This window comes from Cibotium barometz, chromosome 25 (genome assembly GCF_041138505.1).
Source record: "Cibotium barometz isolate CiBa-2024 chromosome 25, ASM4113850v1, whole genome shotgun sequence".
NCBI classification, from domain to species: Eukaryota; Viridiplantae; Streptophyta; class Polypodiopsida; order Cyatheales; family Cibotiaceae; genus Cibotium; species Cibotium barometz.
In genome coordinates, this window is record NC_141070.1 from 45,986,568 (window position 1) to 46,012,723 (window position 26,156).

Consider the following 26,156-nt stretch of genomic DNA (forward strand, 5'->3'; position numbering starts at 1 on the left):
AGTGATTGGATAAAAAAGTGAGAAATGGGGGAACTCCTTATATAGTGCATGAGTGAACTGGCCGATTGCCTCTAGGGGCAAGCTGACTGTCCACGACCCATAAATAGAGGAGAAAATACATAAAATACCAAAAAAATGGTACAACCCTAAAACACTGAGATGCATAAATTCTAACACCCCCTCTATAGCTCATAGAGTGCAAGAGTCGGAAGAAGATAAGCCGATGAAGATGCAACCATGGACCCTCTAGCAGCGCGAATACTGGAATCACCTCGGGGAGAGCATCCACCAGTCTGTTTCCTCGAAACAAAATGCCACCAGGAAGTTTGCTTGGCCACGAATTCCCACACAAGTGTGAAGTGAACTCCAAGAATAGATGATGAGCTGCTGGACACACTGCACCCATAATCCCCAATAGTGGACGGAACACATCACGTCCCAAAAGCCTCGAACAATGAACTCGGAAGAGATCTAGTTCATAATCTCTGCTATACAAAAGATAACCATGTCCTGCCATATGTCTAATGCTTGGAACTTCGAATCACAGTCCCATGCACTAGTAAGTGGAGCTGTAATCAGCCCCCTCTCCCGCCCACAAGCCTCCTCTGGTTGGAATCACATGGGGGGGAACTGCTTTGTACTAGAGAAGTACACCATATGGGTCCTCTTGAGCCGGAATCGCCGTGGGAGCCCTAGAAGTGGTACTAGAGTCTGTATCATTATCCTGTATATGATCATTGCCCGTCTTTGGAAACTTGATCTTGGCCTGGGCTATACCTTCGGGCTTGCAATCCTTGGCCAAATAAACCTGTTTTCCAGAAGAGGAGCAGTGACACCGTCTAGTCTGTTGCACTGTAACAAGTGCCTGATCCGGTCCACTAGGAGGGAACCTTACTTGCTCTTTAGAAACAAGGATAGATGCCTCCTCCAAGAGGGAACCCATATCCACAGCAACAAGAAACACACATCTCAGCTCTCAAAGACTCTCTCAAGTGCTTTCCAATGAAGCGAGGCTCCAGAACCAATCAGCCCCCTCTCAAACCTAAGAGAGGAGGAGGCTGGACAGCCAAAACTCCAACGCTTGCCTCTGTAGAAGAAAACGCAGCCAAGAACCTGGCCAGCTTGCCTATGTAGGAGAAAACGCAGCCAACAAACTGGCTGGCAGCAAGGGAAGGGCTGGCTGAACCAGAAAACGCAGCAAGGCGCAGATGAGAAGGTGTTGGACCAGAAAACGCAGCAAGGCACAGATGAGAAGGCGGGCAGATTTGCAGAAGATGGAGCAGCCTGAACCTAAGCGAGTGATACCATGTTGGAGAATGCAGAGGCAGAAGCATAAACAAGACGAGAGAGAGTGGAGAGAGCTTGTGGACAAGATCACCTTTTATGTTAGCTTGAAGCTTTACAATGGCGATTGGCCAACAAGAGAATGTTGAACTTGAGCAAGGGATTGGATAAAAAAGTGAGAAATGGGGGAACTCCTTAATAGTGCATTAGTGAACTGGCCGATTGCCTCTAGGGGCGGGCCGACTGTCCGGGACCCATAAATAGAGGAGAAAATACATAAAATACCAAATAAATGGTACAGTCCCAAAACACTGAGATGCATAAATTCTAACAGAGAGTGGCACCCATCAGGTTGTTTCTTGGTGAGATTCGGAATGTTCAGAAAGCCAATGAGGTCAGGGGGATTTGGGACATTCTTGCACTTTGGGTTTCTTATTCAGCATTGAATTAATTCACAAATTAAATTTTCAATATTATGATGGAAGAGTAGGTACTCTTTTTGAAAGAACGAGCTGATGTTTTTGTAGCCATATTTGTCCAGGCAAAAGTGTTCTTTTTTTTTCCCCCCATAGCTAGTGGTGGATCTGGTGTTAAATAAAAATAAAAAATGACCTGCTATCAGTGATGTTTATTGGGTTTTTTGGAACTTGAAATCTTTTAAGTCATGAACTTAATGAATGGGCTTTGATCAAGGACTGCACAGCCGATGAGGGTTTCTTGTCAAAAGAAATATTTTTATGGTTCTTCACATGTGGCAGTGGCTGGGTTGCAGGCCATGGCCTCTTTTCCACCTCAAGTACCGGCAATTGCAGAGAATCTGTATCAGTTTGTTGTATCTTTCCTCATATGCCTCATTATGGAAAAGTCTGAAGTGAAGCCTTTGTGGGACAGAGCAGTCGGAGCTGTTTCCACTATTTGCAGTTTGGAGGAGAAGTTTTCAGTTGATAGGCTGGGACGTGGGTTGACAGATTCTCTTGTTTGCACATTGCTAAAACGGCTGCTGGAGGATCAAAAGAAATTTCCCATACACTCTAATTTGAAGGTGCTTGCCACAATTTGCAGTAAAAGGCCAGAAGCATCAAGTGGTGTAGTGAAAAGGCTTACAGAGTTGGTCTGTGATAAGCTTAAGGAAGCAGTTGTAAGTACTCTTAATCCAGCTTTGACTTATGGCTCTTGCGTGCTTGCCACATGATACTAACCAGGCATCTGGTTTATTTAATCTTTCATAATGTGCACAGCAGCACACGGATGCTCGGGATGATACTTCGGAAACGGCTGTATCACTTCTGCAGGGTCTTTTACAGTACATGCTGCCCTGGTAACTTTTACTGTGCTTCAACCCTGCACCCTTGAAATTTATAATAAAGTACACTCGTTTTTTGTACTGTAGGTCTGCAACACAATGTGTAACTATCCATGCTTTCACTTTGTGGCCCTCACGTTAGGGTATCTTATTTCTTCCTATTCAGCTCTAGCCCTGTATGTTTACAGTCATTCAATGGGAGGCCACCTGATTCATGTGATGATGACTTTGTGTAGCTGTTCTACTAGTTGGCTGATCTATTCTCTTCTCTTTCTGCCTTCAATAAGGGCTAGAGGGTCTCTTCCTATTCAGCTCTAGCCCTGTATGTTTCCACATCCAACGGGAGGCATCCAGTGGGAGGCCACCTGGTTCATGTGACGATGTCTTTGTTAAACTGTCCTGCTGGTTGGCTGCTCTGTTCTCTTCTCTTGCTGCTTTCAATAAGGGCTAGAGGGTAGAGTCGGCTGCACCTTACAGGAGACAGTATCTGAGCACGTTGAAGCTTTGCAAGGTTGCCTGAACTGTTAGTTATTCTTGTTGGCTGCTCTAGAACACCAAAATTTCCACTCTTTGCTGCAGCCTCTCAAGCACCAATGACCAAAAGAAAGGGGGAAAGGGGGAGAGGGGGGGGGGGGGGGGTATCAGGTCAACGCAAGACATTTTCGCTTTTGTCACCTTTAAAAAGAACCTCATAAGCTCATTTTTGCTCCATCTCTTGGACCAAATGTGATGTATGTAAAACAAGCCTCGGGGATAACCAAAGCTGGTAGTTAAGAAGAAAAGATACCTGAGGGATGATATCCTCAAGGAGTGGGAATCTCAGGAAGTCTTGCAGCAAACTATGTTATGCACAATGGAGTTGATGATTTTAGGATTTGAAAGTAAACCACAAATTGAGCAAAGATCGGACTTTGATTTTTGTTAAGTTTGGGAAATGACCAAGTTTTTCATTGGTATATCTTTCTGCTGGCCGAGCAGACATGCATATTTCTTGTGAAGTCTTTGTCCAAGTTGCGGTCAGCTGGTTTATGCTGATTCTTTCTATCCGAAGCAGTGCACTTGCAGGACCAGCTTCCGTGGGCATGCGCGCGCACGCACGCGTGTATGTGTTCTCTTTAGTGCTAGCCTTGGCCATGGCTGAGTCTGCGCTTCACCTCCAAAGAAGTGATAGGATCTAAGTATGGTGGTTTATTCATGAAGATTTGTCCAGTAAGTTGGACATACCTTTATCCATGAATCTGCACCTGCTCTTGGGTGCTGATGATGTATCATAGCACATAGTCTATGGTATGCATGATGGAGTTGATGATTCAAACCTTTGTGAGAGACTCTTATGGAGTCAATCGCACTTTGGGTTTGCTAAGTTTGGAAATAACATGAATTTTCTAGGTATAAATCATTCAGCAAACCTAGCAACCAAGAAGGAGGTGGCCAACACAACCATTCATATGATGTCTTCAGAGACAACCGTGTGATTTTTAAATGCTGAGACATACACACCTTGTGGGAATTAAGCGTGAGAACAAAAGCAAAGCAACCTTGTTGTCCCTTCACCCAGAAGCCAAAGGGTTCTCATTTTTCCTGTCACTCAAGGCTATGCAATAAATCCAAGTGGCAGCTGTAAATCACCTCAGCTTACCCTGTTCCAACGAGTTTGACTGCAGTGTTGATAGTGAGATCTGACTGAAGGAGCTCTTGCTCTGCATTGATTACTTTCATCTCTCTGCGCTATCTCCGCTCCTCAAAAGGTGGGACCATGTCCTCTTACACGACTCTTCTTCTGCATGGGCCATATTAAGTGGAGAGTTCATGATGAATACACTACATTTTTGACAAGTCACTGGATCTTAAGAAACTGAAGATAAACCCAGGTTTCTGACATTGTCTAGGGTGGCAATAAATTGCAAGCACTCATGAACACCTGTTTTCTTTCTATAGAATTATAACTCACGCTTGAACACCCTTATGTTTTAACAGCTGTGGAAGCACAGTATCAGAGAGTGAAGCACTGTTGGAGCTAGCGTTGGATATATGGAGTGTCATTGAGAACTTGCCTGAATCTTATAATGCCCACAACAGTCGAGTAAGTATTTTTAATCCGAGCTACTAATTACCTAAGCAACATTGCTGTGATTTTTCGTTATTTGAGTGAAAACAGTGTGTGGATCCCTTATATTTGTTAGCTTTTAACTATGGTTGCTTCAACATTTGGATTGAATGTTAAATGTGATAGTAGAAAATGCCAAATGCAGGAGTATATATGTATGCATGTATTACCTATGCACGTACTGTTGGGATTCAGGGTTCACTAGGTGTGAACATTCTCTTAGGTGTGAACACCCCCTATGTGTGTGGATAGGATAAGTGTGCCATGTGTCATCAGTTCAGTGTGTGTGATTTCTATGGGTCAAAATATAAGGCTTCAAGCCTACAAAAGCATGTACGCAGTGAAGGTTCAACACATCAATCAAATCATCATTGAGTCTTGCAATCTAGCTCTCACTCTAGAGCTTTGTCATCTCTGTTTCTCTGTTTCTGTTGTCCATCTAGCCGTCACCCTGGTACCTTGTAAACCAACATGGTATCAAAGCCGGGATAAGCATCTCCCTCCACTTCTGCCATTTTCACTGCTGTGCCACTCTACCTAATGCCACTGCCGTCCATCGCTGTTCGCCACCCATTGCTGCTGCCACCTGCTGCCTCTAAAACCTCCACCTAGTGTAGCCGTCTCTTTGCCGCCTGACAGAGCTGCTGCCACCTACTCTACCTGCAATGCCACATCAGCAGCTGATTGGGGAATTTTTGAAAAGTGGAGAAATTCAGTGGCTCCAACTCTCCTTCATGGCAGACAAAGATCAGGCTTCTCCGAATGAGGGATGGAGTGTGGAATGTCGTGAAGGGCATTGAAAAGAAACCTGCAGTAAATCAAGGTGCTGAGAAGATTCGTATCTGGCAAGAAAGGACTGACAAAGCTCTTGCACTCATTGGTCTCAGCTTCGTAGAAATCCTCATACATCATGTGGACCTGGACAAATCAAGCAAGGAGGTATGGGACATGCTAGAGAATCTTTTTGGCAACAAGATTAACAATTAAAAGGTATTTCTCAAGCAGAAGTTCTTTAATATAAAAATGAATGAGAGCTGAAGCTTCACTTGAATCAGATGAAGTCATGCTCTCAAAGTTCAAAGGTAATGTCACATGCATAGATGTAGACATGCTTGGCTCTCTATTCTAGCTAGGATTAGGAGCCTTTTTAAGGCATTAACCAGTATGTTTGTGGGTGTTTTGCTGTCCAAGCACTTGGCCTACAGCAGTTGGATAAAGGTAGGGGTAGTTCCATGAGACTATAAATAGGCTAGAGCAGTTTTTCTGTCCAAGGAGTTGGCCTACGGCAGTTGGATAAAAGTAGGGGCAGTTCCATGAGACTATAAATAGGCCAGCGTAGTTCAATGTGTAGTCATTTGATCCCTTATAGGTGGGACATGTCATAGGCATCAATATTACCTTTTGGAGGCCATGGTTGGCATGTTACAGGTAAGAAGGTAGGACATTCAGGTGGAACTTTTGTAAAAAGCTTGGACACGCTGAAGGCAGGTGCTTCAAAAGATGGTCAACAAAAGATGGTCAAAGAGCAAGAGAAGACACATGCCAACCTTGTACAAGAAGAAGAAGATAAAGATGAAGCATCCACAGCAGCAGAAGACAAAGCATTCACAGCAGTGGAAAATCTTTCTCTCAATGAGGAAGATTATGATAGGGTCTTCTGATTTATCTAATGTGAGTCAAGGGTTCGCTGTCCAGGAAGTCCCGCAAAAAATTGAATTAAATAATCCTTCTGAATCCTTCGGTGTGTTTTTCACTTTGAAATGCCTTCTTGTTATAAAAGGCTCCATCATTCTCTTCATACCCTTGCTTAGAGCAAGGGCGGGTTTGTTTTTGGGTAAACTGATGTAGGCTGTCATGAGTGGTCAAGATCTTTTTTTTTTTTTGGGGAAAAACGATCCTTCTATTAGTTAATGAGAAGACGCCATAAGGCTACAAAGCTCACCTCACAAGGAGGGATAATAAATACAGTGAACCCCGGAGCTCCACCCCCGTGGCTGGCCGCTCTCTGGGGGGGGCTACCTAGTAGAGTGGTCAAGATCTTATATGAGCCTTGGTGTCATTGTGTCTCTTTTGAGCACATGATACAATCTAGAGTCCAATTCACCATGGCTATTGAAGGTGTCTCAGCAGACAACACCTCCTTCACTCCTAGAGGGGGGGTTTGTTGGGATTCGGGGCTCAACAGGTGTGAACATCCCCTTATGTGTGGATACGATAACTGTGCCATGTGTCATCAGTTGTGTGTGTGTGTGAGAGAGAGAGATTTCTATGGGTCAAAAGATAAGGTTTCAAGCCTTCAAAAGCATGTACTTGGTGAAAGTTCAACACATCAATCAAATCATCATTTAGTCACGCAGTTTAGCTCTCGCTCTACAGCTTTGTTATCTCTCTCTTTGGATCAGATATTTACCCTCAGGGCTCTCATTGAGGAGGGACGAGCATGGGGGAAGAGGATATATTGCTGCTTTGTGGACTTCTGCAAAGCCTTTGACACGGTGCCACGTGCCAGATTCGTGAGGAGATTGCATGACATTGGTGTTCCTGAGGAGATGCAGTGGGGCATTTATGCATTATATGAGGCGGTGATAGGCAGAGTACGGACTCCTGGAGGCGTGTCGGATAAAAAGCCCAAAAGAAAGTTTGGTCTCGTCGCAAGGCAAACATAAAGAAAACCTGACAATCCAAAGAAAGTCAGAAGATGAAACAAGTTCTAGTACCTTACTAAGTGAGGATGAAACAAGTTCTAACTCTTCACTCAGTGCACTTAATAGACCAATCAAGAATTTGGAACAAACCCAACCACCCCAAATTGAAAATCATGATCACATGACATATGCGGAACACAAAAAGCAAGCTCAGGAGAGCATGCTTAGCATGATTGAGTGTCTTACAGGATCACCGGTTGTGATTGAACCTAAAAATGCCAATCACCGGTTGTGATTGAACCTAAAAATGCCAATCCTAAAAAAGCGACCACAATACAAAACCCGGAGGAGTACCGCTTCCCTAGCACCATTGGGGTGAAGCAGGGATGCCCACTGTCACCCACCCTCTCTGGACTTTACATTGATGAGATATCCGACTACATTGACATGATGGGGGGGCAGGGGGCCAGTTTGGCAGGGTTTTGGATACCCATACTGCCATATGCCGATGACATTGTACTTATTGCAGACTCCCCCGAGGATTCGCAACAACATTTGGATTCTTTGCAGTCGTTTTGTGTAGATAGGGACCTCACAGTGAACCTTGGAAAGACTAAGATTATGGTCTTCAATACCGCACAGGCCTGGGTGACTAGATCCGACCATCAGTTCACTTTTAGAGGTGAATCAGTGGAGTACAGCAGATCATATGTGTACATAGGAGTCACATTTAGCAGACCACAGTTCTCTATGAGGCAGGTAGCAGAGGCTAGATTGGCACGTGGATATGCAGCCCTAGGTGCACTAGAGAGACAATGTGCCTACATTCAGTTTTAGGAGCCGCGCACCAAACTCTGGTTGTTTGACACATTGGTCACACCTACACTCTTATATGGCTCACCCATATGGGGACCCAGCCTCTACCACATGAGGAGGGAGCCGCTTGTCGACTAGGTCGGACCAGAGAGAGATTTCTATGATGGATGGCAGGTACTAAAGAAACCACTGGTGACTATGATCGCACGCATGATTCGGAGCAAACCATCGGTACCTCATGAGATTGTCAGAGCAGAGATAGGAGCCGCACTAGTGGTTACCGAAGCCGTGTTCCAGTTAGTGACATTTTTGCAGAGGATATGGGAGCTCCCCTGATAGAGATACGCACACCTAGCACTTATCTCTTCAGGTAGTTAGCAGTAGATGGTGATACACGATTTTGGTACGCCCAGATGTGTACCCAGTTGAGATTACATGGCATGACGATTCCATTTGATTATAGCTTGGACTGCCCCTTCTTGGACCATAGTCGCTCTGAGCAGAATAGGGTGATCAGGATGGACATCGTGAGGCTAGATGCAGAAAGGACATGGTCCACCCCCCCCACCCCCCCTACCTCTAGGCATGAAGATGGCCCACTATCGGGACCATTTTCTACATCTCTCCCCGGATGGCTTTGTGACACGGTCTACATACATGGACACCCATCTCTCACATGGCATTTGCAGTGCCATTGGACAGATCCGCACTTCATCACATCAGCTCGCTTTGAGCAGAATAGGGTGATCAGGATGGACATCGTGAGGCTAGATGCAGAAAGAACATGGTCCAGCCCCCCCCCCCCCACCTCTAGGCATGAAGATGGCCCACTATCAGGACCATTTTCTACATCTCTCCCCGGATGGCTTTGTGACACGGTCTACATACATGGACACCCATCTCTCACATGGCATTCGCAGTGCCATTGGACAGATCCGCACTTCATCACATCAGCTGAGGGTAGAGACTGGCAGATACAAGGGGATGAAGCCAGAAGACCGCATTTGTCAGCTATGTCACCAGGAAGTGGAGGCAGAGGAGCACTACATATGCCGATGTACTATGTACTATGAGACACGAGGGAGAAACTGGTGTCTCTTCCGAGACGGTTTTGGACCATTACGACATGTGATGGAGTTTGAGGATTAGAGGTGTTTGGGGCTTTTCTTATTGGAGCTCAGACGCCATCGAGAGGCTCTCCTACGAGCCAAGTCAGTACACCAGGATCCACCCCGCTAGCGAGCCATGACAATTTTTTTCAGGGCCAAGACCACCCCGGCAGATACGACCAAGACCTCCACTACCCTCTCGGCGAGCCAGACGTCCCATAGACGTCCTTTAGGAGGAGCCACCCTTGACAGAGCCATAGCACTTTGTCGAGCGAGACACCCACGCTTACCAGGACCTCGTCCACGGCCAGTTCATCATCGGTGGATTAGAGTCATCATCACCCGCCACCACAGGAGATGGCTGCCCCGCCACTTTAGTTTCTCTATCTTACAGCACCCCACGAGAGAGATACTGAGATGAGCAGATTACACCATGCTTATGCTAGTTGTAGATATTACACACTTTAGTTGTATCTCAGTAGGAGTATTTTCCTTTCATAGAGCTGTTTAGGACTGTTTTAGTTTTTTAGTTCTTTTTGTTTTACTTTTGATGAGACACCATCAACTGTGTTATGTTTTGGTCTCATAGGCCACTTTGGCCTTTCGCAGACGTTAGTACATCTTTCTTTCTTTCTCTCTCTCTCTCATGATGAACACTATTGTATCACTTTCGGTCTCATAGACCCACTGGGTCTTTTGAAGACGTTTAATATAACTTTCTTTCTCTCTTTCTCTCTTGCCCGTCTAGCGATCACCCTAGTACCATGTAAGCCAACACGTACAAATTAGATGTCTACACCGAGATAAAATATTTTTTAAAGGTTTTAAAGCAAGAATAATGGCAGTCGGAGAGGTCAGCACTATTTGATTTCTTTCCTCCTACAAATAGTGCTCCCTGTTTCTCTTTGGCTTTTGTACATGCTCTCAGACTTTGTCAATAGGAAAATGCTTGAATTTATCTCCTAGATATTGTGGTCCATTTTGATTTATACATTGGATTGGCACAGTTGCGTTTGAACTTAAATTACCTCCACATGTTAGAGTTCATCTAGTCTTTCATATCAATAGATTGAAAGGGAAACGGGGAGGTGAGGATAACATAGTTACTCCTCAAGAACTTTTTGAAGTCGGAGAATTATCCTATGTTCCACATAAACATGATAAGGTACTTGAATTCAGGGAAAGGAAACTTTCTAGTTGACTAATCCCTGAGGTTAAAATTAGGTGGAAAGATAGGGAAATAGAGGATTGCTGGCTTTCACATTATGCTTTGGTTTTTTCTTTTGCTGTTACTGGCAGACCTTGCTCCCATTCTTGTGTGCTGGAGACTTGCCCCTGCTTGGAATGCCTTATTGAAATCTTTTGTAGCTGCCCCTTTTCAGACCACTTCGTCTATCTACTAGTTTCCTTGTTTTCAATGTGCTTATCTTTCTCTTTGAAGAGCATTCTTCTGTCTGAGGGTTGATGTTAGGTTTTTGAAGTAGAGTCCCTCCTAAGTACCACGCAGTCTGAGACCGGAGACTGTGGACACGTTAATTATATTGAAGTTGTTCAATTGGGGTTCCCTTTTGCAGCCCCCCCGTAATATGTGTGGAAGACCATAACCTAGGTCTTTTACTGATTGAGGTCATTCGCATGGAAAAGAATTGAGACTTCTGCGTTAGCCAGGGTGCATCCCTCACCACCAAGTTGCCTATTAATTTCTGCGAGTTCATCTATATAGAGCCCAGAGAGTGACCTGCGGAGAGTGGAAATTGTCAATGCTGGAAGTAGCAAAACTCTCCAACAGAGTGCCTTCTCACAGTTAGTAGGCTGCTTTTTAGGTGCATGATCTTCTTGCGGACCATCTGTTACAATGGAGACCAGCGTAGAGAAGATTTACATCAGTAAGCTCCTCAAGGCAAAGGATCTAAGCTCTTGGTGCCTAACCCTTAGCTATGTGGTGGTCTTGGTGAGGACCTATAATTGGGGGTTGACAAGCTAGCTGTCTTCTCGAAAACCCTGACATATGTGGGCATCCCGCTTATCCTGATACTCCACAGGTGCACCACACTCCCTTGCGTGAGGAAGAAATCAAGAGGGCTATAAAGGAGAGGAGGGCAGCAAAGCCATTTCAGAGCTCGAATTTAGCAATGGCCATATGGACTGAACTCGAGACATCTGAAACACTCCCTGCATCATACTAACTGAAAATTTATAGAACCACAACCTCTATGTGGAGGAAATGACATAAAGCAGAGAGTAGGCTACAGCCTAGGACCCAGCCAGGGCATGTACGCATTACAGATCTGTTTCATGAACATGTGGATGATATTTTTAGATGCGCATGTATTTTTTCTGCTTTGATAGAGAGTTGGTGTGCAGTCTTAGTATAGGAGCACCTTACCAGAGCTTCCTAGTGTCTAACAATGTGAAATTTTTTTAGCTGTACTTCATTTTCCTGTTATTTCTTGTTGCAAGAGCCCTTAAAGGATGATGTAAGCACCTCGTTTTGTAGTAATCTGTAACCATCTATTGGTCTTTGGCCTTCTGCAGAGCTCAACAATTCTTTCTTTCTTTCTTCTTTCAGGCTATTTAACTTTCTATATCTTTGTGTGCACTATTACCTCAAATGCACTTGGAATAGTGGAAAGTGTGAATTGGCTTTCATGTTTCTTGACTTGCTCTGATATCGACATTGGAGCTGAGAACTTTCTGTAACATGAAATGTTTGAAAATAAGGTCCATAAGAGGCATGCCTTCATGCATCCGCCAATTAATGTTGGTGGATATGTGAAGGCATGTTGACATGTGCACCAAGTCTAGTTATCAATTGTTTATTCTTTTCTCAAACTAAGAGGCACATTGCATACATTTAATTATGTGTATTTGATGATTTTCCCTTATTTTGCGTTGCAGATGCTTGAAGGTAGCATGGGAGTAGTTAGAATCACTGTTTCGAAGTGTGATGAACACTCACAAAGGGTCTTGTTGTCGAAAACATTGGATCATTTTATTGGTGCATCATCCACTATTTCAGGTTATCTTAGTGCTCAAGATGTCTGGATTATAGGGCTCTTTGCTTGCATTACAATAGCCCTTTGGCCTTCCATCCATATGCCTCGAGAGGGTGAAATTCTGTCTAAGCTTTTGGAAGCTGCAGTTGCTCCTTCATGCAGTGGAGTTGCAGGCGTTGTGTCTGAGTCTGTAGGCTCTATGCTGAATAAATGGCATACTAATAATGTAAAGGTGGATATGACAAATGGGGTCGATTTTTCCTTCACAGCAGCAATTGATTTGGTTCTCAAGGGTGAATGGATTCTCAAAAGATTTCCTCCAGCACATAATGAAGATGGTTCTTGTACTTCATCTGTAGCAGAACCACTAGCAGAACCACTGCAAGTGAAGTTGAGATGCGTAAAGTTACTGGCATGCATTGGCAAAGGTTTAGCCATGAGGGGAGAGATAGCAGTGTCAGAAATTGCCATGTTACTGGTGAGGCTTGTTGATTGTAAGAATAGTTCAAAAGACTTGCAAAATGATGTCCTTTGGAGTATTTTGTGCCCAAAGGATGAAGAAGTATCTGCAGTGTCATTTGCTGCTGCTGAAGCTTTGGGTTTTATTTTGAAAGACTCACAAACCTCCTTAAATAAGGACAATCATGTGATCATCAAGCCTCTATATCAGCAACGATTTTTCGTCAGTATGCTGCCACCCCTTGGTCTGGCTTCAAAGGAAGCTGATGCGCATGGAAGGTGAACTTCTCACTCTCAAACACTTGTCTGGCTTTTTTGTTGACTTTAAGAAAAAAGAAAATACAGAGAGTTTTCTGAATCCAAGTTAAAATGGCTTGTGGAATAGAAGCCTTCTAGATTTTTGTATTTGAGTAGAATGATGATCATTAAATGGACCACCAGCCAGTGCATATCAGGTATTCAGCATGATCTGGGTTCTTGGCTGTGCAAACCAACTTTGCTTTACAAATGGGAGCATTACAGTGATAGCAAGCAGGGAACTGTGCCACGAGTGTTGGAGGTCGATTTTTCACAATCACTGGCAGTATTGCTGTTGGAGAGCAAGATGACTGTGCCTGCAATTATTACACCCTTTGAACTCACTTGCACTGTATAAGAGCTTTGTACACTTGAAGCACTTGGGATCATGAGATTAAGCCAGTTCTGAAGTAAAACAGCTTACATGGGCCCTGTCTACATGACAGGAGGCTCTGGTTTCGTCTTCACTAGAACTGCAAAAGTCATTCTCTCCTGCAGTGTCTATGCTGCCCATTTTAATTGAGCAAGTCACGAGTCTTTCCATCTGCAATTGTTAAGGAGTGTACTTTTGTCTTTGTTTTGAAAGATGAGGTTTGTAATGGGAAGAATTAAGAAGCTTGCAATTCTTTTCCCCTAGTTTTCACAATTACTCATATGGCATATCTAAAACATTTGCATTGCCAGAGTCATGCTGTATCGTGCCTTTGGGAACCTGGTGTCTGGTGTCCCTACAAGTGTACTTCTGACAGAATCGAAAAAAGTGAGTATGACAGCCTGCTTAATCTCCTTTATGTTTATTATCCCTTTGCCGAGGGTTTTATAGAGGCTGATTCTGCTGTATAAACTTTTGCAGGTGTTGCCTTTGGTATTAGAGAGTTTATCAGCTCTATGCTGTGAGCAAATACATTCAGACGTGTTGCTTTCTCTACTGTTGGTGCTCTCTTCATTACTGGTCGATAAGAATGGTATGCCAGACCTTTTTTTAAATTTCAGTTGATTCTTGACAACACACTATCATGATCTCTCCAGAAAAGCGTGATGTTTCCTTTATCAAAGGAGAACTTTTGCGTCCACCTCAGCATAGGGCCTCCAAGATTATGTTCACTATTGGCCGAACATTGAGATTGTGTGATGGAAATCAATGCTTCGTTCTTGTGCTTATTCCTTTCATGCAGCTTCGACTAGTTACCTACCACCAGGGCTTAATATGCCCTGCATCCTGCTGGGTATTGGTCCCAAACCATACCACTTAACCTCGCACACCAACTTCATTGTGTATCCTGGACCATTCACACCTCTCCAACCCAATAGTAGCTTCATCACGGGCCTGGGTGATGTGAGGATATGGTCACCATTAGGAAGGGGGGTATGTCAACCACTTCGTAGGTTAACATGGTTTAACCCGCTCGACTTGCTTGAATGGGCGCTTATCTTTTGTTTGTACGGTCCCCTCTTTTCGAGCACAAGCCGCCACATTTGAGTAGCGCAGGTGCCCAACATTCTAATAACATCTATTGAGATAATCGGCTCATGATGTTCTCGTTAAGGTTTTGCTTATTCCCACATAGATAGTATGCATAAAAACTTGCACCCTTAAAGTCCCATGTACACTCCCACACAATTATAGCAACATAAAAACAATATTATACCAACACAAGTAGTCCTGTGGAAGGCAGAACAGATAGATGAGAATGACACGGATCATCGTGGTGAAGCTATTCTCAAGAATGCCTTTATACTGCTTTCCATAAAAATAGAATTTCGCATGTCCAGCATATATTTTAAAGCCATATCTTCATGTGCAATTTTGCAACATCTTTATTCAGTAAACTGCAGCATATTGTAGACGTAAAGACCTATTGCAAACATGATCATGCAATTCAGCAGACAGTAAAATGCTTCAAATGTGTGTTGCAACGTGAAGGTAAATCCTAGACGTGGTGAAACTTGTTGATGAATGGAAGAACATGCATTCTGGAGGTGGAACAATAAGACGTCCTCTACCATGTACTCCAAGTAGAGCTGTATTCTTGCCGCATGGATCAACCATTCTTAATCCTCACATGGATGTGATTTTATGGATCAACCATTCTTAATGCCCACATCCATGTGGTTTTTTCTCTTTCAAAAAGACATGATCCACTTTGTTGGGCCTTGACTGTGGGGCTTCATCTTAAAGATCTACTTGGCACTGTGCTATCTAAGCTATCTTTAACCATCTAGACTGTAGTGGCCACCATCCATTATTGAAACCGAGTTGTGTTGGGCGTTTGAGCTACTCAAATATGGCACGCCTCATATATATTAAGAGACTAAGGTTATGTAAAAGGGGAGGAGAAGGGTGTGTGTGTGTGTGAATGGACTTATGGTCCACGAGCTCACCTATTTAAAGGTGGAGCTAGAAGGCATTGTATGGAGCAGAAGCCTAGTTCTATTTTGAGCAACTTAATAAGCAAGATATTTTCTTGTATTTTGTGAGTTTATCTCCTCCACGTATCTTGTTCAACCACGTTTTTCTCAACATGGTATCTTGAGCTTCGTTGTGTGGTGGATTTTGAAGCTTTATCTTCTCAACCTCCATAGCTATTCTGCACCAGCCGTCAGTGGTGGAGGACGTGGGGAGGATTGTAGAAGGCATTTTAGCCTCTGATTTCTTCTGGAGATATCATCCCTAGCCCAAGGCGCATCAGCCCAGCTACTCACAGCCGCGACATTCGCGCTGTATAGCCCGGCATTGCGCTATTAGCAGGCAGGCACATTTTTCATCAAGTCTGGATGTCGTACACACATACACCGTCTGTGTTGCAGTGCAAGCTACAGTAGCTTAGGGCTTTTGAAGCCCTAAGCCTCACGACTTTACAGCGAGAATCTTAGCTGCAATGGATGCGTAAAACGCTCGTGGGAGGCAAAAGACCAGGGTTGCAGTTTTTTTTTTTCGTGGAAGCTTGCTCAAGCTTGTGATAATAGTGTTCATAAATACTAATAGTGTTGATTAACACTAATAATGCTACTAATCTAGCAAAGGGGAGCTACTTAAGAGTGTTTCTAAACACTAAGTGTGTTCTTGAACACTAATGGTGAATCTAATCACCAACACAAGTATCATTAGATGCTAAAAATGTGCTCTCAAGCACTAATAGTGTTGCTAAACACTAATGGTGATCTTAATCACCAAAGAAAGTGTTCCTTGAAACTAATGAAGCTCTCTCCATCAGTATTTGTGGTTGGGCACAAACCCTAAGTGCTAAACCATAAGCTGCACCATTTTAATCTTCTTTTTTATGCAACATCCTTGGATTGATTAAGGGTTGTTGCACTCTCATAAGCCTTTCTCTTTCTACTTAAGCTAAAACATCAGAAATTTTCTGTTTTCTTCTTCATAAATCAGCCAATTACTCTCTTGTAATCTTCCTTCAATACCCAATGTCAAAGGAAAACACCCAAATTAAGAAGTTCTCGGGAGAGGGCTTCCACACTTGGCAAGTCCTTGTCAAGTACAAGATGATGTCCAAAGGTTTTTGGCCATTCATCTCCGGCACTATTGATCTAACTAAGGCTGAAGATATTGAAGATGATGAGAGGGCACAAGCCATCATCATGCTCCATCTTGATGAGGCTCTTATTCACCATGTGGACCAGCTTCCGACTGCAAAGGAGAAATGGGATGAGCTTGATAAGCTCTATGGAGCTCGTGGTAAGAATTCCAAGATCTCACTTAAAATTGAATTTTTCAGCTTGGAACTCAAAGAGGGAGACGGCATTGGAGCCTTCATCTCTCACTTGAAGGGCCTTATGGCTCAACTTGCATCAGTGAATGCGAGAATGGATGAAGATGATGCAGTGGTTATTTTGCTAAAAGCAGTTAAGAAGGTGTACTCTACCTTAGTCACCACCCTGAGGAACATACCTAATCCCACCCTTGAAGGAGTCATTCAATCTTGTCTTGATGAATAAAAGAGGCCAAAGGAAGGAGCTGAATCTTCAAATGCAACAACTTCATCGAATATCGAACAAGCTTTGTCACATCAAGTGATCGTGTCCATTGCAAAAAGGTGGGTCATTTGGCAAATAATTGTTGGATCAAATATCCCAATAAAATGAAATGTAACAAATGTAAACAAACGGGACATATCACTTCTAAATGTCCTAACAAAGAGTCAGAGGCTAACTTTGTATTAGCCTCTAACTCCACTGAGAAATTGTTTTAAATCTCAATGTAACCACACCTATATTCCTAACCTTGTACGCCTAATGTTATAAAGGCATCCTATATCCAATACCACCTATTCTAATTTTTTTCATAGTTGGTATTGAGGGGGGGTATTAAGAGACTAAGGTTATGTAAAAGGGGAGGAGAAGGGTGTGTGTGTGAATGGACTTATGGTCCACTAGCTCACCTATTTAAAGGTGGAGCTAGAAGGCATTGTATGGAGCAAGAAGCCTAGTTGTATTTTGAGCAACTTAATAAGCAAGATATTTTGGGCAACTTAATAAGTAAGATATTTTCTTGTATTTTGTGAGTTTATCTCCTCCACATATCTTGTTCAACCACGTTTTTCTCAACAATATAGAGGGGCGTTACAAATATGAGCTAGTTGGTACCATAGTAACATAAAAGCCTGTTTTGTCCTCTCGAAACGGCACGAAACGTTTCGAAACAAAACGAAACTTGTCCATTGAAACGGTGTTTTGCCCAAATGTAAAGTGAGGTTAAAAAAACAGATGGGAGGTTTTTTTTGCAAATGCATTTTTTGCCGTCATTTCCGTCCTTGTCTGCTGCCCATTTGCCACTTGACGCATCCGACACTTCTTCTCGGCTGCAACCTGTTGCTCTGCCTCTTCTCCTTGTCCACTCCTTCTTTTCAGTCCTTCACTCCTCCTCCATGCCTCCTCTTCCTCTTCCCTTTTCCTCTTTCTCTCTTCTCCTCCACGGTCCACCCCTCCTCTTCACTCCTTTTTCCTCCTCCTCTTTCTCTCCTTTTCTTGTCTTCCAACTTTCTCTCCTTTTCTTCTCACCTCCCTCTTCCCTTCTAACTTTTTTTTCGTGAAATGGTGTTTTATATTATATGTAAAAATGTACATCAAGCCTCCTAGCCAAATAAGCATCCCAGATAAAAGCATCAAAGATTAACCAGCCGAGCCGTCGTAGACCATAACGAAATAACATCTGCATCCAGTAGCTGAGCTGAGAGAAGAGAAGAAAACTGCCAAAGCAGCAAACCGTGGATACGTAGAATGTGCCTATGTATTCCAGACAAGGAATCAAAGATGAACCCATTCCGTGTAGTCCAAATACGCCAAAGTCGTGTCCATCTAAGGAAATGGAATATCACAAGGTGACTGTCCGAAGTAATGACTTGAGGACAAATCCCAAATATCCACCGATGAGCCGAAACAGTAGACCTCTCTATTGTCTCCCAAACACGAGAGACAAAAGACCAAATCTGACGGGCCACTGGACAACTCATGAACAGATGCATAACTGTTTTAGTGCATGTCGTGCAGAAGAAGCAATAGGCCAATGTAATTTTACGACGGCTGAGCGATCCCGTGTAGGTAACTCTCCCACCAACATCCTCCAAATGAAAACCTTACCTTGGTAAGGGAGTTTAGATTGCCAAGCACGCATAAGAGTTTTCTGCCACCATGATTTAGACTTGTGCAATCCCCACACCTTATTGGCCTTGGCTGAAACCCAATCTTTCTCTAATACGAGCTTATGATAGACCTGGTTAGCTGAAAGTGATATCAAGTCACCAGATTTACATAGTGCCCAATCAAGCCAAGGCTGATCTGCAGATGGCCGAGGCAATGGAGTAAAAGGCTCAACTGCATGCATGATGTCAACCCATAGTGGCTGAAATGTCCGAGGAACCCAGCCACTTCACCATGCGATGCCATAGCATCTATGCGAGATAACATAGGATGAGTGGCAATGGCAAAGAAAAGTGGGCTAAGAGGACAGTCCTGCCGGAGAGAACGGGTGAGAGAAATACCATCCGAAATTCCTCCATTGAGCATAATCCGCGTGATAGAGCCAGAGCCAAGTAAATGCACCAAATTAGCCATTTTGGGACCAAAGCCCATGGCTGTCATTAACTGAGAAAGGAAAGACTAGCTGACATGATCAAAAGCTTTTTCAAGATCCAGCTGCACCATCACAATCTCTTGCTTCTTTGTCTTGGCATAATCCACTCCAATTTGAACATTAAGAATATTATGCAAAATATTCCTGCCATGCACAAATCCATATTGATATGGATGAATAAGAGTAAGAAGCACCTTCTGCAAGCGATTGGCAAAAATCTTTGTAAAGATTTTATACATAATACCCATAAGTGAGATCGGGCGCCATTGAGCCAAAGAAGTAGGTCAAGCGACTTTGGGCAACAAACGAAGTATGCCCAACTTCCAATCGGTAGGCATATATCCCTCATCCCAAACCCTTTGACAAATAAGCGTCAAAGGCTCTGTAAGCTGATCAGCATATTTTCGAAAAAACTCATTTGTCAAACCATCCCAACCAGGGCTCTTTCCCATGGGAAGTTTGGAGAGAACAGCTTCCACTTCCCCTTGAGTAACAGGAGCATCAAGCTGAACCGCCACATCAGGATTAACTTGATATCGTACTTCAGCAAACAATGACTCCCTTGCAGCCGGGACAGCCGGCGAGACATCTTCTCGAGGGGTAAGCAAATCTTCATAAAACCTGATGCAATGCTGAATAACCTCAGAAGGTTGAGTAACAAGGTTGCCTTGGGCATCCATCAGCCTAACAATATTCTCACGCATATGTTTTTGATGCAACTTCTCATAGAAGCGATGAGATTGACAGTTAGCATCCCGCAAAGCATCAAGACGTGCAAGTAGTTTAAAGCGAACATATTGTACTTCATGCACCCTAGATAGCTCCTTTTTCAGCCATTTTATGGCATCCACAACTTTAGCATCCATAGAGTCAGTAAACATGAACGTCTGCAAGCCCTTTAAAAGCGACTCAAGAAGAGCCACATGTTGTTTTTGTATAGAGGCATTAGCAAGACCATAATGCCACGCTGATTTCCGAGTGTTGGTAAGGAACACTGGCCAAGCATGATAATCATCCATGGACACTCTTGTGGAGAAATGTCGTATCAACTGACGCATATAAACATCAAAAACTTCATGCTCCAAAAAAGTGTGATTTAAGCGCAAAGGCAAGCGTCCTTTATATGCATCCACAGGATGATAGAACATTTCAAACACAAGCAGCCAATGATCCGACAAAACCTGTTGCTGATCAACCATCATAGTAAGAACCTCTGGCAAAAAGAGATCTTGATGTAAAATATACATCCTATCCAATCTAGCATAAGTGCCCCGAAACTGTTGTGAGGCATAAGTGTAACCCCTTTCATCTGGATGCAACCAAGACCACATGTCTTGTTTTAGAAGCGACCTTGCTACAAAAGCTTCCCACGCCATTCTCTCCGGGCCATCCATTACAGAATGAGGCGACGTGGCTTGCTCCCTGGAGACACACATATGAAAGTCTCCCATCACAAAGCCAGGATGAGAGATTGAAAGAGCACACAAGTCATTCCACAGCAAACGGCGTGCACGAGCATTATTTGGAGCATACACCCCTAACAACCATAAAGACGTATCATCCCAAACAATCTGTATCATTAGAAATCTTCCATGAACATCTTGAATCACAAGAGAAGGCTGAAACTGCAAACAGATTGCCCTTGGAGTTCTCGAGCACGTGCCGAAGGGTAACGACCATCCCATGGCGAGATGACCTCACCCTTCGAACCAAACACAAGAGGCAATTGTTGTTGTGCTTCTTTTGCTAGGCGACTTCTAATAGGATAGCGTTCTACTCTATCCACCGCAAGAGTCCCTGTATCCTGAGAAAGTTGGCCTCCGGCCTCTCAATCCTGTTCTGTTGTGCTGGGCACCTGAACCCAAAGGGCGACGAGCATATGTATGTAAGGGCCCTTGATGAGTACGCAAAGGCCCCCGCCAAACAATATCTAAGAAATCCCCCCGCGGGGCAACAAATCGCGTCTTTTTACCACGTACTTCCACCCATGGCTGCTCAACCTCATTCTGAACATCCACATGTACATCCATGTGTTGTAAAGGAGTATCATGCTCATCTTCCACGGGCAACTGCCCATCAACGATATCCTTGGTAGCAACAACTTGTTCTTTCTTAGGACATTCGGAGACAAAGTGGCCCATCTCACCACATTTGAAACAGTGGCCAGCAAATGTATCCCACCTCAATTCATACATTAAAGGTTGCAGCCCAGCCATATTGACACGCAAATGTGTCGGCCTAGGTCTCCCAGTATCCCACAATATGCATAGACGATTTCGGTTTCTAGATGTCATTCGAGGCACCACCAGGACATCACCGATACCTCGCATGAGACCTGGTAAAACACGCCAAAACATTGGTGGGAATTGTTTCACTTCAACCCAAACTGGGCAAGCCTGGCGCAACATATCTTGGTACTCTGCCATAGGCTTCCACGGAACCACATGAACCAACTGCCCATCCAAAAAGAGTGGCACCTGCTCCAAGACTTCCCTACGGGCTTCCGAAGTGTGAAAAAGTATTTCATAAAAGCCTCTCGGACCATCGTAAATCTCCTCAAGTGCCTCAGGCGACACCAAGCAGCCCAACCATGCTCTAAGACGAGGCAACAACGGAATATGCCTTGTAAAGAAGAAGATAGCAGCACGATCATGAAAATCTGCTAGTTGTTGTAGCAACAAAGGAGTCTCCATGCATACATCAGCCACACCACCATTATCTACTGCAGCCATTTGCACCTATTTGCCTTCACATATTCTTGCAGAAGCTCACCAGTGATCTGCAGCAAACGTGCAAACTCCGGAGAAGGTACTTGAGAACTTTCCTCTGCATTCTCTCCAACATTCACCGGAGTGTAGCTTGCATCAACATCAAGCCTTTGACGTTTTTGTTGCTCCGAGGCATCTGAAGCATAACCCACATCCTTCTCGATCATCTCCTCAATAAGATCCATGTTAAGGCTATTAGCAGCCATGCCACCAACAGCAGCAGCCGGGTCATCCAAATCCATGTACAAAAGCAAAGAAAACCCGTTCTCTCAAACCCTAATTCAGCACCTGAACACCCTAATTCAGCACCTGCAAACCCTAATTCAGCAGCTGCAAACCCTAAATCAGTAGCTAGAACCTTGATATCTCGTTCTGCACGGCGGCGCTGGCCTTGAGCACGGGCGCACTGCACCGCTCCACACAGCTGCTGATTTCTTGCTGGCTTCGGCTCCTATCGAAGCACTCGTACGCACACTTGAAAAATCTCTCTCTCTCTCTCTCTCTCTCTCTCTCTCTCTCTCACACACACACACACTCACACACTCAGAAGGGGATGTACAGAGGAGAGAAAAGCAAGGCAAAAAACAAGGGGAAGACGTGCAGGACAGAAGTCGCAGGTCTGAAGAAGAAGACGTGCAGGTCACAATGTGTAGGTCTTGAGCGCAGGCGAACAGAGTCGAGGAGGTCGCAGGCGATCTCTTCCCTTCCAACTTGTTTCTTTCCTTCTCTCTTTCTCTCCTTTTCTTGCCCAATTTTTGAAAATACCAAAAAACCTACTCCCAAAATCATGAATTTCATACCCACTAGTTCCAAAACATGCATCTTCATCTTTCTGTTGGCTAAATCTTGTTCTATATGCTATTCATGAGAATGGTACACATTGGTTGGCAGATTATCCGAAGTATAATAACACAAATTCAGAAGAAGCATGGGCTATCTACTTTGAGTTCATTCTTTCCTTATTAGGAAGATGAATGAAGAGAAGCGAGAAAGTGTTTGTGACAATCTTTGCCTGATGAAGTGGTGGGGGTGGGCATCACTAAGACTTTTGATAAGCTTGTCTTTGTTGCTATTATCAGAATGTGTCCAATTCATCACTTCTCTGTCAACAAGCTGTAACCTCTCACATATGTAGAGTTCAGTACAGTTCTTTTAAAGAGAAGTGCAGGACATACGTAGTTTCTCTGCTTGCTGGTATCATGTGCAACACCTCACTGAATGTTCTCTTTGAACATTCTTTGTGTTACATCCTCTATAGCATATGTGATGAATCCACGAGTCAATTGCTTGGGAGTATGATGAGAGAGATGAAAATTTTACCCATGACAAGGAGTCATCATCCACTTCAGGAGCAACCCTATGGTTGCAAAGGGCATCAAGTGGAATGTCTCTATGAGCTCTCAAGCTTTGCTGCCTAGGCCCAGCTAGCAGTGAGCATTATGCACTTTCCTAGATGCAGTGCAGAGAGATGATTTGGTTGACAAAAGTTTGTTTGTAGATGAGGTTAGGGTCAGCTTGCACCATTAGAGGTTGCTCAACTCAGATAGATCTAAAGTTGTGGATCTCGGTATAAAAGGAAGATTGCCAAACTAGTCTATATATAATATCTAGGGTTAGTCGTATCGAGGTTGGTCAATGTTGGCCACCCTACAGTTGGTCGAAATGGGCCAAACCGACCACATTACTCGATTGGAACTCCGAACCATATAAGACTACAACAATGACCTACAGTCTTTGTGCAGCTTCTAGACCCATCCGAGGTTGTGTGGGCCCCCAAATGGGCCTTGCAACCCAAGGACAAGGTGTCCCGAGAAGATCTTCTGACCAAGAGTGTGGCCACTTAGCCTGCACTAACATGCATCCTACTTGGCATGGTGCGAAGTCTACATGAGTTGTCTCTTAATCATCCGGGCACACATGGCTTACATCCAGTGTCTAAACTGGGGACTGGAAGGGGCCTGGGTGCTCAACACGAGTGGCTACTCCTTATATAGGGGGCCTTACAAAATAGAGCCGTTACGCACAGAGTGATTGGGCTCTTGAGTCAATGAGCTTGCATTCATAGTCATAGGAATCGAGGGAATTGGAGGATTGAATCGTTGAAACGCCCTTTCTAAGGTAAGATTAGTCAAAAACGGGTTGAAACGGCTTGAAACTCCGCGTCATATTTTCCTCACAGGATGTGCAGATGTTACCTACTGATCCTCGTTTGTTGCAAAGGGAAAATGCTCGAGAAATTAATGCATTAACTTTTGATCAATTGGAAGATACAGTCAATTCTGAAAGATTAGCAAAATCAATAAGTCTAGGCTTAGGCCTAAACTTGCAGAATAGCAAATCCGATAATAAAACCATCTCTTCAATAGATATTGCTCAGTTTTCACTTCTTAGTTCTCTATATGATGTAGATAAACCTGAGTCTTTGGAAGAGGCTCAGGGTGAGGGGTTGTCTCCTAAGACAGCCTCGGTGTCCACCAAGGCTATATAAGGATACACAATAGTGAAAGCAAGATCAACACAAAATACAAAGCACTGAATTGTAGAAATAAGTAGAGATTATTTCTTGTAAAGTTGATTACAAACTAATGGCATCCGCTCACTCATGTGCTCCACGTAAGGATCTTTGATGGTGATCTAAGCAGACTCTGGATGGAGGATGTCTTCATTACAAGAGTTCTTGAGCACACTAAACGCGATGATGAACTAAGGCTACCAAACTATTCTATATATAGTGCTATCGAGGGCCAACATGGATGTCGGTCGGCACATCTTCAAAGCCATCTAAGACCATCTAGACCCTCAAACAAGCCTCATAACTCAAGACTAGTCTATCCTCAATTTGCTGTCTAGCACTCACTGATGTAATCACTTAGCTTACACCTTGTTTTTTCTCGAAACGGCGTTTTTTAATTAAAAGTTCATGCAGCTGTACTTTTTTTAAAAAACGTTTTTATATAATGTATGGAAACTGCCTGTGTTTTCTTGAAACAACGTTTTTTGATTAAAAGTTCAATAAAAAGCGTAACACAGATTTTTAGAAAACGTTGTTTTAAAAAAAAACATAATACAAACTTAAAAAAAAAACATAATACAAACGTTAAAAAAAGACGTTTTATTGAGCTTTTGTGTTAACTTTTTTTTAAAAAGCTTTTTTATTGAACTTTATTAAAAACGTTTTTTATTGAACTATTATAATAAAAAAACATTAAAAAAAAAACGAAACACAAACAGAAGGCAAGTTTGGAACTCATGACTCCCAATTGTGGAAGATGTATTTGCATTGTAACTTGTATCCTAAATTTAACAAGCAATCAACTTGAGCATGAGGCCTCCTTTATTTTTTTACTCCAAATGTGTGCTTGTTTATGCTAATTTAATTAAGTCTTGCTAAGTTTGTAATTATTCGTTTTTGTTTAATAATTTAACCAACCTAGTCTACATGTTGTTTCTTGGCCGTTTCCGTTTCCTATACATCTACCGGTTCATGTTTCAAGGGGGTGCTGGTCTGTCCCCGTTTCCTGTTTCTGGGGACTATGCATGCATTTAGCAATGTAACATGGCAGTCTCTTGATGTGGGACATGAATACTACGACCTTGTGCCGAACTTCCTAAGCCTCTATGCATCCCCATATGCACTAGTGGATGATTTTCACTGGTATCAAACATTGGGGACAATGTAGGCTGCACATGTATTTGCTCATCACTAATTCTAGCATGGAACACAGCAGAGGTTTATCAGCCAGAAGAAAAGGGTATATCCTTTTGGCATCTACCTAAACTCCATATATATATATATATATATAAAATTTACATGTGTGTAAAACAAACAAGTCTTTCAAATTCTACAAATTTGTATCAACTCTGTGAACTTTCCAAGTGTGATGGAAGAACAAAGTTTAAAATTACATTTAGCTTCCCAAAGTGATTTAGTTGGCTTATGAGATTTCATTATTATTTAAAGTAAAACATCATTTAAAGTGATTACAGTGGCTGTTGTGTAAATAACCAGTTCGTTGCCTGAAATGCTGTTGTTTTGCAGTTGCAGAACTTTCCTCTCAACATATACCTGCCATTGTGAACCGGTTGTTGACGTTGATACGCTATCCATTCTCCATGGTGAGCTCTCTTTGGGGAGGACTGCATTCAGTAGCTACTTGAGAGTCTCAGCCACATGCTCCAGGATAAAGACAAATGATAAAGAAAAAAGCCACTAGCACATTGGCAGCTGTTAGGGTATTTTAGAGGAGCTGCTTGTGCATCCTACGGGTGTTGTGTGCCATTAAT

At 43.3% G+C, this 26,156-nt stretch overlaps 1 protein-coding gene across 6 annotated transcripts in view; it reads left to right on the forward strand.

Annotated features, from left to right (window-relative positions):
* The window catches only part of MET18 (ARM repeat superfamily protein), a 101,894-nt gene that overhangs the window by 74,289 nt on the left and 1,449 nt on the right, over positions 1-26,156 (forward strand). For 3 of the 6 annotated variants that reach the window (XM_086819646.1, XM_086819644.1, XM_086819649.1), the window contains 7 exons: positions 2,043-2,422; positions 2,523-2,602; positions 4,565-4,670; positions 12,163-12,998; positions 13,701-13,776; positions 13,870-13,981; positions 25,912-25,988. In XM_086819646.1, the coding sequence (XP_086675772.1) occupies positions 2,043-2,422; positions 2,523-2,602; positions 4,565-4,670; positions 12,163-12,998; positions 13,701-13,776; positions 13,870-13,981; positions 25,912-25,988 (1,667 nt within the window). The remainder of the gene's footprint in view (positions 1-2,042; positions 2,423-2,522; positions 2,603-4,564; positions 4,671-12,162; positions 12,999-13,700; positions 13,777-13,869; positions 13,982-25,911; positions 25,989-26,156) is intronic. The other 3 variants (XM_086819645.1, XM_086819648.1, XM_086819650.1) reach the window with 1 other exon arrangement.